This window comes from Rhincodon typus, chromosome 1 (genome assembly GCF_021869965.1).
Source record: "Rhincodon typus isolate 14 chromosome 1, sRhiTyp1.1, whole genome shotgun sequence".
NCBI lineage: Eukaryota > Metazoa > Chordata > Chondrichthyes > Orectolobiformes > Rhincodontidae > Rhincodon > Rhincodon typus.
Window position 1 is genome coordinate 144,844,736 of NC_063332.1, and position 13,301 is coordinate 144,858,036.

The 13,301-nt window shown below is 38.4% G+C and overlaps 1 protein-coding gene across 2 annotated transcripts in view; it reads right to left on the bottom strand.

Moving 5' to 3' along the window:
* The window catches only part of LOC125484876 (ATPase family protein 2 homolog), a 120,380-nt gene that overhangs the window by 68,004 nt on the left and 39,075 nt on the right, over positions 1-13,301 (bottom strand). Inside the window, exon 1 of one of the 2 annotated variants that reach the window (XM_048605414.1) lies at positions 3,982-4,051. The exons of the other annotated variant lie outside the window; for it this stretch is intronic. Within the exon in view, the coding sequence (XP_048461371.1) occupies positions 3,982-4,020 (39 nt within the window). The 5' untranslated portion in view covers positions 4,021-4,051. Of the gene's footprint in view, positions 1-3,981; positions 4,052-13,301 lie in introns of those variants that run through there. 2 annotated transcript variants of the gene reach the window in all.

Consider the following 13,301-nt stretch of genomic DNA (forward strand, 5'->3'; position numbering starts at 1 on the left):
TGGCCTATATGAAGTTTAATTTTGATGCAAGATTATCCTTTACTTCAAATCTTGGGAGTATTTGAAATTTTATTTTAGGGTATGAGACAACTGTAAAAGGTCTGAGACAGGTTACTTGATACATTGCTTCCGACAATTCCTTTTCTCTGAGTGACAACAAAATGGAAAGCAAAGATGCAGTGGGACATTCAGGCGCCTGCAACACTGTACAAGGGGAAAACCTTAAAAGTGTAATTGGTATCCTGGCTTTATTTTCAAACTCTCTGCTATCTATCGTCATCATGCTTCATGCAGATGTTACAATAAAAACAAATACATTGGAAGCTGCAGGTGAAATTCTATACTGAAAGAACAGATGCATTAATGGTCCATTTTTCCTATGTTCTTCTATCAGCAACTCCATTACGCATAATTCCCTGCAAGAAACACTGTATAAATCAGATGATCCTGCCAACTGGTTATTAATTATGAACCAAGCGTGTACACATCACTCTAATTTATCTGTTGTGGAAGTGGTGAAATAAAGAAATTAAGTTTTTTTACTTATGCCTTCTGGTTAGATTTATTCCATTGCTAAAATATAGTTGACTGAGTGTCAGTTTTATGCAAATAAAAGCCTATTCACAAATATGTCTTAGGTAAAAAAAATTCTCGTTAACCCACCAACAAAAGATATTAATGTGTTAATTAGGAAAGGAAGCTTTAATGGAAGATTCTCTTGAGCACTTGTCTTACAAAACTCTTTGAAATGAATCAAGATTATATTTATCACTTTTACTTCATTTTATTAATATTGTATATTTGCTTAAGTATTTAATGTCAATCACATCATGAAATTATTCAGTGGTCAATGAAAGGGATGGAGCATTCAGGAAGAATTATAGAATCTAATGTCATCATCAGTAGGTATAGCTATTTGAGACACTTGTACGTGAGCTACTTGTCACTCCAGCTCCCTTCCACTATCACACTCCGTAATTTATGTTCTCTAGCTCTCCTGCCAAATATGTGATCGACATCTGACAAACAAACAAATTCAAAATATTCTGAAGAAGGGTCCCGACCTGAAACGTCAACTTTCCTGCTCCTCTGATGCTGCCTAGCCTGCTGTGTTACTCCAGCTCCACACTTTGTTATCTCCAACTCCAGCATCTGTAGTTTTTGCTGTTGCTAAATTCAAAATATGATCAGTTATGGATAAAAAAAATCCAAAAGGGAGAAAAATCAATTGTAATTCCATGAAAATGATTAAGTCCTTAAGATAAAATGCTCAACAGTCAAATTTTATGAATCTTTATCTGTATTAATGGAGTAAAAGAGATGGTGTCATGGGTTGAATTTGATCATATCTCTTATGAGGAATGTTTGAGTAGGTTGGGTCCATATTCATTGGAATTTATAAGAATGAGGTGACCTTACTAAAACATACAAGATTCTGAGGGGACTGACCGGGTACATACTGACAGGATGTCTCCTCTCATGGGGAGTGTAGAACTAGCAGCACAATGTAAAAGATAAGGGGCATCTCATTCTAGTAGAGGAGGAGGAGGAATTTCTTTTCTTAGCAGGTCCTTAGTCTTTGGAACTCTTTTCCACAGACAGTAGGGAAGACTGGGTCATTGAATATACTCAAGAGTGAGTTAGAACATTTTTGATTGACAAGGGAGTCAAGGGTAGCGGAGAACAGGCAAGAAAATGGTGTAAAGCCACAATTAGATCAGTCAGGATCTTAACTGAATGGTGCAGCTGGTTTGATGGGCTAAATGGCCTACTTCTGCTCCTATTTTTGTGAATTTATCATGATTACAAAAGGCATCATCAGCGAAATGGTTCAAAAAGTCAGCAGCATCTCAACCTGGATTAGAAATTCTAAAATTCAAAAATTCTATATACTAAATTTTAACTATAGTGTAGTCAATTGCTCTAACAAAAGATATAAGGCATGTTCAAGGTTTTAGTCTAATATCAACATGTGAAAATTAGGACACTCTACTTTAGAAACTACCTTGTGAAAACGCATAATGTAGATTTTCTGAGACAAGAACAGTGATGAGAAGATACATTTAAGAGGATAAAGTTTAAAAATAAATATAGGACTGCATTTGAAACCAGCATTTTCTGTGTTTATTTTTATTAGGATTGTATTTGCTGAACTGAAGAAGGTGAAGGAAGACCCATAACCAAAGTTCAAAATTATAAAACAACTTGAGAGAGCGCATGGTGAAAAATTACTGAATGAATAGGAAGAGGATATGAAATCAGGAATTGCATTGAAACATAAAAGGGTTATTAGTCCATGAGTACGAATGTATTTTCAACCAGAGCTACCGAAGTCAAACCCATTACAGAGTTAAATAGGGAAATAGGCAAATGCTTGAAGAAAAATATTAACAGGATACAAAGATAAGAGCTCCAACATGAAGTTGACACCGATACTTTTACAATGGACCGAATTGCCTCCTTCTAAAACTTGCATTATTAAAAAATGTGTATACACACACACATGTTCACATGTTGAGAAAAGAAGCACAATTTGTTGAATTGTCATCAAACTGAGTTGGAATTCAAATCAGATCTAGAATATTTTCACAAGCTTCAAATTAGGCTTAAGTAAATAAGCAAAGAAACGCTAGGGAAGATTTACTCCATCCCATACGCATTCTGAAATTATAATTAAGCTGATAAATTATAAGTTTATGATTTTGTTGCACACAACCCACAAATGAAGTTTTCCTCAACTGTGACTATGCACGGCCATCATCAACTGGTTTCAGGTTTGATTTCTTGAATAGATCGGATCACACTTTAGTTAGTGTATTTTCATTGGATAGAGCTTACAATAGACTGGATATGCACACAGCCTAAGAAAAAAAAGACACTTGATGAGCAAATAGTCTTACCTCATATTTTCCTTCCTATACTTTGTTATCATAAAACAGATGTTCGTAAATGCAGAACATGACAGGTAATTAAGGACAAACTGCTCCACGTGATTCTTTGGAATAATTTTATTTTTGCTACATACAGAGTCCAATATTGATATAGATTAAATACCTCCAAATCAGAATGAGGTATTAAAATTGTTTTCAATACCTTGTCCCATCTATACTACCGCACAGCCTCCTTCACTAAAAGGACGGTTAATTCCAGATTGGCACTTCCTAGTTTCTGCTCTCCTTCTCTAATCCTCACAAAAGTGACATATGTCACTAAATTATATGGTATGTTGCATGGGGACAAACAGAAACAAGTTAACTAATACTGTTCCTTTACCCTAAACATTAGATTAAGACTTCTACATATGATATACTGCTGGAAAATTGACCTTGACTTGATTCAAGGGATTAATATTGACCCATTAATAAAATTAATGCAGTCAACACAAAGATTTTCCAAGCTCGTTTACTGTTGCTAGCCTGCTTATCTGGGTGATGGCCTCACTCACCTTTCCGCAATGTTTAGGTCAACATTTGCATGGAGTACACCTGCCAACTATGTTTCTTTCATATAGTGCAATCATACCTGAACATTACAGAGTGACTGGCTCTAGAAGAATAAATTTCAAGTTATTTACTGTTCTTATTCTCACCTAGCTTAATTTTTGGATAATTATTGAACAACTAGATAATAAACAGATATTAAATTATAACCTTGAAGTTAACTTTCTGCAATATATCCACTGTCACTAAATACTATTTACAGTCTATTTACTATGTAGGTAGAAATTATTTTTGCTGATTCTTTGATGTTTCACTGGATAAAGACATACCAGAAAGATATAATTTTTCATTCTCTGGTCTGTGCTGAATTAACTGATTTCAACCAGGAAAAAAGTTGATGTACATTAAGAAAAATATGGCAAGGTTCACAATAAAAACAGCAAGCCTCTACTGAAAAGTGCAAGTTATGAAGACCCTGACTAAGAATAGAACTAGGCTTGGAGAAACGTCTTCTACAGTTAAATAGCCTGTTCACACTCACATAACAAGATGGGATGTCAAAAGAACAACCAGCGCCCATGGAACAGCATTCCAGAATGAATCATCACCTTAAGAAAAGGCAGGGAGAATAGATAAATGATTTTTTTTTATCGTTTAAGACAAATTTAGAGAATTATACTACAATATTATCTCTCTCTCTAATATTTCATTCTAAAACTGTCGTTTTGCCAGATCAACTGACCTCCATATCCAAATTTGGGATAAACTCTGTACTGGATGTTCAGCAATACAAAATTTACTCTAAGATATAACGCAATGCCATGCAGCAGCATGTTATTCAAAAAATGAGCTATTAAACAAATATTTCATATTTTCAGAAGAAATATCAAGTGTTGCAGACTATGTTTGAAGAATTCGCTCCAGGATATTGACAGGAAGTTCTTGACACCATTTGGCTTTGTGATGGGCGGTATGGTGGTTCAGTGGTTAGCACTGTTGTCTCACAGATCTGGATTCGAGTCCACCCTCAGGCGACTGCCTGTGTGGAATTTGCACGTTTTCTCCGTCTGCATGGGTTTCTTTTGGATGGTCCAGTTTCCTCCCAATGTCCAAAGATGTGAAAGTTAGGTGAATTGGCCATGCTAAGTTGCCCATAGTGTCTAGGGATCTGCAGCTAGGTGGATTAGCCATGGGAAATGCAGGGTTACAGATATTGGGCAGGAGGTGGGTCTAGGTGTGATGCTCTTCGGAGTTTTGGTGTAGACCCAATCGGCTGAATGGCCAGCTTCCATTCTGTAGGGATTCTATGATTATGACTTATTTTATGCTCAGAAGTCACAACGGAAAAATAATCAGGCCTGAAGGACACTTTTGAAAGTGGATACTCAGCATGTTATTTTCCTGCACACAATGAGGAATAGTTATTAATCTCACACACACACACAGAGATGTGCCGGAGACATTATACTCCATGCACCCTACATGTTCATCTGCTTTAAAAGTCAATGCGATTGACTTAGATTGCCACCTTCTCGTGATAAATTCAGACAATTTACATACATCTGTGGCATGCACATAGTGCAGACGTACATATAAACTTCACCAGATTGATGTCCTTCTTTAAATAAGACAGAAGAGGAAAAAAATCCTCTGCATGCTAAATATATCCGTTTAAACTGGAAAGCTGTCCTTTTCAAAGTGACATTGTAATGTAACAAACTGGATCTTTCTCCTACCCGGATGTTGATGTGAACCATACTGATATGAAGTTTATGAAAGTATCACATCAATTCTGCACTGCCTGCATAGAAATCCATACCTATGAAACATGAAGATGCTTCTGCAAAGCCTGAAGAGATTTATGTGCTGTGGAAGGGCAATGTGCTGCAGCAGTAAGTTTAAACCATTTCATATGTATTGTTCTGAGTAAATTAAACTGTCACTGAACCATTTGTAGCAATTTCTTTTCCAAAGTTTATCTGGCTTTCATGTAAAATATTGTCAATTTTGTCATCAGAAAGGGAATATAATTTAAAATTTGAAAGCTAGATTTTGATAGTCAAAGAGGTGAACTGTGCAGCTAACAATGTAAACTCCTTAGCCGATGAATTTCACAATTACAGCTACAAATGCCACAGTAGAGGCAAAACTAGTAACAATGGGCCAAATTTTTCAGTGAGTGGCGATCTCATATTGATTGCCACTCCATCCCTTGTTTACTACGAAAGTAGGGGGCTCTACATTTCTGATAGGAGATTCTGTTCAGGGCTCCCTCAGAAATGTGGAGCTGTACCTCCATTCCAACAGTACTTTCATAGCATACAACTGTCAGAGAAATGCACACCACGTCGCCTTTCCACAGCAGTCAGCTGCCATATTTTGATATCCAAAAGTCCTGACAGCCACTTTGACAGATGCTGTCCAACTGTAATTGATAAGGCAAGTGTGATGTTAGGGTGCTGGGAGGGTTGGTCAGGTGCCAGCTTAGTAGAATGACAACCAGGTAAAGTGCCAACTATAGGGAAGTTAGGGTGCTAAGTGGATAGGGTGCTAGCTGGGATGGGGTTGAGTGCAAGGTGTCAAGGGGGCAAAAAAATATTTGGGGTAGACTGGGTGAACTGGAGAAACTGGGATCAGCATGGGTTGGGGAAGTTAGATGTCAGTCTGGGAGAGTTCAAGTATGGAAACGGGGTGGGCAGTGGGGAGAGGTCAGGTCAGGCTTCAGGTCAAGTCTGGTCCTGCGGGCAGAGAGGGATAGATGGTGAGGTCTGGAGGCAGTGGTGGAATGGGTTAAGTGTGAACTGTGGTCATCTAGATCCCTCCATATGCTAATGCTTGTACGGGTTCTGCCTTTTACATTATACTTCTGTCCTCCATTAGAAATTCCAAAATCTCACTTTTGTCAGATTACATTCCATTTGCCATTTCTCTGCCCAAGTCTCCAGCCTATCAGTACTCCTCCATATTGAACACAATGGGAAGAAGCACTCAGGGTATTAAGATCACAGACTTTACTCTGGTTGGAGAATTCTGAAGTACATTGCAAAAAAATCATTCAGTAGCACCAGTGATTGGGCTACTGAGTTCTGTGGAACATATCTGCCTGACTGAACCTGCAGCAGGTTATGAGAGAACCAACACAAAGGACAAACCTACTTGAGTCCATCCTCTCCAATTTACCTGCCATGGCACAGTTCTTGTGGAGTAGGATCATATTATGCAGCACCACCACTATGCTAAATGTAATACAATTTAGAACAAATCAAAAGCTTAAAACTGACCCATTATAAGACATTGTGGGCGATAAGAAGCAGGAGTTTATTCCACTACAACCTGCAAACTCATAGCCCAGTAAAGCTTCTTTCTTCATAATTAACATCAGCCGGTAGATCACAATTACAGCTACAAATGCCACAGTAGAGGTAAAACTAGTAACAATGGGCCAGATTTTTCAGTGAGTGGCGATCTCATATTGATTGCCACTCCATCCCTTGTTTACTATGAAAGTAGGGGGCTCTACATTTCTGATAGGAGATTCTGTTCAGGGCTCCCTCAGAAATGTGGAGCTGTACCTCCATTCCAACAGTACTTTCATAGCATACAACTGTCAGAGGAATGCACACCAAAGCCTGATTAAAAAGGAGTGCAGGACATCATTCCAGGAGCAACACTAACCATACCTAAAAATAAGACACCAATGTAGTGAAGCAACAACACAGGACTACATGCATGCCATGGACAAAGCTAGGCAATCCTACAACAAATGGACTGCAAAGTACTGGAGGACTGTCACTGTTTTAAATTGAAGTGGACAATTAAACAAAATGAGGAAGAGGATCCAAGAACATTCCATTTTCAATAATGACCAAGTCCAACACACAAGTGCAAAAGACAAGATTGAAGTGTCTGCAAACATGTGCAGCTAAATGTGCCAACTAGATACAAAAACAAAGTGCTGGAAAAGCCAGAGTTCTGAGGAAGGGTCACCGGACCCGAAACGTTAACTCTGTTTTCTCCTCCACAGATGCTGCCAGACCTGCTGAGCTTTTCCAGCAACTTTGTTTTTGTTCCTGATTTACAGCATCCGCAGTTCTTTTGGTTTTTATTTAGTATGCCAACTAGATAATACATTTCTTGCAACCTGAAGCTTGATATCAAAAAACAGCCGAGTGCAATATGTATAACAAATGATATAGGCCCTGACAACATCTAGATTGTACATTTAAGACTTGGACTCGAGCACAGTGATTGTCAAACAGGAATCCATACACGCAGAGGTCTGTAGGAACATTCCAGGGGTTCCAGGAAATAAACTATCTACTCAGGGTCAGAAAGAAAAACACAAGTGGGATAGAGGGAAGGAACAACAAAAAGGACAGCTGTCCACTTCTTATAAATTAATGGTAGTTACTGTTAGAGTCTTTCAATAAGGAGGGGGGGAATCATTGAAGGCTGTGACACCACTCTATTCAATTTGGACATATGCAGTGAGCAAGTGGCCATTATAATCCTGCCCAGCCTGTTGAGTGCTTTCAATATTTCCTTCGGATATTAATCTCTTGTTTTTCTCTTTTAATTGTGGAAAAACTGTAGGTTTGGACCTACTTAAATCTTCTACCATGTTGTTGCAATAATATAAATTCCTTGCATAACTGAATTACACAGATAGCCTGGGTTAGGTTTGTAAAAGTCTGTAAACTATTTCTAAGAATGTCACATTCAAATGAGTATTTCCTAACAACTGAAAGGAAGGATACACAACCGTTTACAGAAAGCTATTTTGTTTTACTTAAAACAGTATACTGCTTTGAGCCTGTTAAATATATAGTGTGTGACTGTTTTTAACAGTGATTTGGCCAATAAATGTTTGTATTAAATGTGAAGTATGAGATTAACAGGCAATCTTTGACCACATTAAAGCAGTGCAGTTGGCATGAATGAAAATATTAGAGGAGTCACATTTATGCTTTATCTGGATTGTTTCATTACTGCCTACTTCAATTAAATAGTCTTCAAACTGCTCATGTAAGTATTTATTGGCTTTGATGCAGACATTTTTAAAGTACTCCATACATGCAGCATGTTACAAGTTGTATCTGGCATTATACTTTAGATTGTGCATCCTTGTGGACTAATCCATTTGAAAAGGGATCCATCTACTAAAATGATTTTTGAAACACTGCTCATAAACTAGTCACGTCTCCACCCAAACTGGTGGCATATACCTGTGGTTGAAAAATCACTCACATATGTGTGAAACAAAAAGTAAGACAATCCAAATTGGTCAATTACTGCCCCTTCAGAATATGCTCAACCAACAGCAAAGTGATGGAATCAGTTGTCAGCAATATAGATAGTGTCTCAAACCCAGATATCTGAATTCTTGAGTTGTCCATAAACTGTACATTTTTATAAACAGTTACGCATCAATTTTAATTGTTATTAACTGGTAAAATACTGGGCCAATTTCAGCCACGGGCTGCTCTAGCATTCTGGCCTCCCAGACTAGTTACTGGCTTCAGGGAGATCTTATAGAAACATATTAGATTATGAAGGGAATAGATAAGGTGGAGGCAGGGAGGTTGTTTCCGCTAGCAGGTGAAACTAGGACTAGAGGGCATTGCCTCAAAATAAAGGGAAGTTGATGTAGGACTGAGGTCAGGAGGAACTTCTTCACCCAAAGGGTTGTGAAGCGGTTGAAGCTACCTCGCTGAATGTTTTTAAGGCAAGGCTAGATAAATTTTTGAATAGTAAAGGAATTAAGGGTTATAGTGAGTGGGCAGCTGAGTGGAGCTGAGTCTCAAAAAGATCAGCCATGATCTTATTAAATGGCGGGGCAGGCTCGAGGGGCCAGATGGCCTACTCCTGCTCCTAGTTGTTATGTTCTTATGTTCACATGCTGATGTCTTCCCACACTCTGAATGGCTCAGTAAGGGTCTAGCACAACCTTTGAGTTAGTCTTACTAGTCTTAGTATTTACCTTCCTTCAAGTACAATTTCTTCACTAGTATATATTCTTCAATTTTAAGAAAAAGAAACTTATTCACTTGATTTCATGCGTTCCCTATTGTATAAATCATGCTTCCCATTTTTATCTCAAAACCAGCAATCTCAAAAATCCAACACAGACTTAATCTAAGTTTTGGTTTTAAGACATGCTACCGTTACTATTACCTGGTATTTTCTCAGCAACATCATGCCACTCCGGTGTTCAGTATAGGTTCCGCTAGGAGCACTAGTTTCCAGACCTTATTGGTCTTGGTTCAAGTTTAGATGAAACAGCTGGATTCTAGACATGAGAAGAGGGTGATTTCGCTTGACATCAAAGCAGCATTTAGTCGTGGAATCAAGGAATCTACATACTACTGAAGTCAATGGGAATTAGATTAAATACTTCACTAACTGGAATAATGTGTGACTGATGGAGGCTAATCATCTCAACGTGGAAATTGTTGCAATGGTTCATCAGTGTAGTGTCCTATGCCCAAACATCTTCAACTGCTTTATTCAATGACTTTGCCTCCATCATAAGGTCAGATGAAGCAGTGGTGTTTGCTGATGTTTTCACAGTGTTCAGTACCAGTTTCAACTCATGAGATACTGAAGCAGACTGTGCTCACATGCAACAAGATCTGAATAATATTCAAGCTTAATCTAGTAAGTGGCAAGTAACCTTTATGCCACATAAGGACAAGGCAATGGTTATCTCATACACGAAAGAAGCTAATCACTACCGATGGCAATATCATTACTTCTAATGTCAATGACATCATCTCTATCATGAACATCCTGGGGGTCACTATTGTCCAGAAACTTAACTACATGTTCCACAAATGTACAGTACCTACAAAAGCAGTTCAGAAGCTGGATATTCATGATTCCAGCAAGCCTTTCCACCATCTACGAGGTATAAGTCTGGAATGTGATGGTATACTGTCCACTTGGCTTGATGAGTGCATTCCCATTAACACTCAGAAAGCTTGATACCTTTCAGGACAAAGCAACTCAAGTGATAAGCACTCCCTCCACTACATTGAGCTTTCATCCCTGCTACTGTATTTACTAGCTGAAAACTGCACCACAGCAATTTGGCAAGGTCTTCTCAGCAGCACCTTCCAAGCCAGAAATCTCCAACAAATAGAAGAAGTGTAAGCGGGCACATGGGACACCATCAACATCTCCTCCAATTCACACACCATCATAACGGGGACATGGAGTGTTGTACTTTCATTGTCAGTGGGACAACATTATGGAATTGTCTACTAATGGCACTCAAGTGCTATCACAACATAGAACATGATCTTTAAGAATGTGGTTCAACTTCAGCTTCTGAGGGATGGGTATTAAATGCTGGTCTTGACAAAAGTGCCCACATTCCTATGAAGGAATACATTTTTATAAAAGCCATTCTTAATATGTGAGCTTAGACAGGGAATGTCAGCAGAAAGTTCAACAATGAGGGAGGCAGTGTAGTCAAGTCTTAATTCACTCAACATTTGCATACACTACTTTCAAATAGCACGAATAATGACATTCCTGGAAAGTGATTTTGAAGCAGTGTTGGCAAACAGTTTACACTCTAGTAACAGCAGATTGTCACCCCAAGGGTCACACCATTTCACCAGATATGGCCATTTTAAAGTGCTGCGTGACAATAAATTTTGTATGGATCTGTATTTGTCAATGATCCAGGCTATAATAAATGCATAGCAAATAGGGAATTATATTAGGCTCACCTCCTGAACAGGGTGCAGAGAAAACTAAAGGAGAAACACAAAACCGACTTTAAGCCATTTACACAAAAGAGATGGAGACCTAAACTAGTATCTGAGCAGTGAGTGCACACCGAACTGAGAATACAACATTATCAGTATGAGGGGAAGGGGTAGCCAAGGAAGAAAATGAGTTGTTTTATATTAACATTATCACCTCTTATTCCATTTTTCCATTGACCCATTAACATTTAATCACTCAATAAATTGCACTCATGCTTTGCACCATTTCAAGCTGTTCTTTTTTGTTTTGCCCCTGCCTCCGCGGTTGTTTTAAATCTGTTATATATCTAACATTTTCCAACTCTGGCATGCGGTCATCAACCTGAGAAGTCTACTCTGTTTCTCTCTCTACAAGTTTTGTCCCTACCTGATGACTACTTCCATTATTGTCTGTTTTATGTCACATTCCCATCAACTGCAGCATTTTCTATTCACATTAGCTGTACGCTCAGGAAAGGAACACTTTAACCTTTTTGGACAAAATATTTGTATAGTTTTCAGACAAATTATAGTTGTGATTCAGAATAAAGATTCATCTACACATTAAATCAATGAAATGTGTCGACATCAGAAGAGTGTGTGCTATTTTGCCTTGTGATATTTTCATTGACAAAATTCCTTGTGCCCTCTTTGAATGGGGATGTCATTTACTGCCATTAGGAGAACTTACATATTACAGCTCATAATCTACAGCTAACAGAATTTCATTAAGACACATATCTTATTTCATACTTCATAGTGTAGAGACAGAGTGCCCAAAGGTCTAAGGTGAAAATCTAAAGGTGAAAGATGAAGGTGAAAAATCAATCTGGGTTATTGTGAAGAAACATCAAACTGGTAGTCACTTCTGATAAGGAAACAGAGATCAAAACTGAGAATGTGTCTGTGTGGACATGGGTAGGGGCAGGATTAGGCTCAGCTTTGGTGCCCCACAGCATATGCAAAGTGCCAAAAAATACCACCCAGGTCCAAATATCTAGAAGAGGCATTAGGTACTTGAAGCTATAACACTGCCAGGAGTCAAGGCTGTCAGAATAGACAACAAAATCAGCAGGAAAAAGTAAGTGTGGAAATCCTGTTAGAATTCTTGAAGGGTTAATGAGTTGATTTTTCTCTGCTGTCCAAGAGTTATCAATAAAGAAATGAGGAATGTCAACAGGAAATAAAGGAGGTAGCTAATTTAGCACCCTGCTTCCAATTGTTAATTCAGAGCTTCCCTTTCCTGCAGCTCATTACAGGTTAGTGAAAGATCAAACACATCCCACCCAGGGTTTGGAATCTTGACATCACTTGCTGTGTAACATCTGATCACAATCCTGCGTCACCTAGTTTTACCCAGTGGGCAATAATCAACCACTTGCTTCACAGCTAACTGTTAATTCAGTCCAGGACAGGAAGCACCCCGCAGTGCTCAGGCACACCTCATGCTGAAACTAACAAAAAGTGGCTGTCACATCTACCTGAAAGTGACACAGGCACACACACAGACAGCAATGCACCATGTGTCCCTGGCCCCCACCACCTCCCCCACAGCCACACAGTTACCAGACACTGGAGTACTCAGTGATAACACATAACACAACTTTTGTCTACCATGTGCTATGAGGAAAGTGCTCCAGTCGTACTTTTATTTATAGGCATAAATCCTGTATAAATGAGGCATAGCAAACAAATAGAGTGGCTGTCAATCAAAAAGTAACATTCCTCTGTTAAAGTTGTGATTGATGTTTGCCTGCCTCTCTCCCTTCCTTTTTGAATGGAGACCATTTAAGACATAGTCCCATTCAATTCATAGACCTATTTTATACAAAATATAATAACATTTTCTATCAAAGGCAAAAGAATTAAAACTTGCTAAGGGGTATGAGGGTTCCCTCAATTTTTGGCAAGTAATCAACCCAGTGACTGACAATAATAGCACTTTTTCTCAGCAAGGTGTTGATTCATCTTGTGGGATAATTTTACAACGTTTCTCTTGTATTTTGTAAAAGTAGTTGTTGTTTCATTAACAACTTACATTTATGTAGCATCCTCAATGAAGAACAATTTCAATGCCTAGGTGCTTTACTAAGGGGCGTAGAAAACA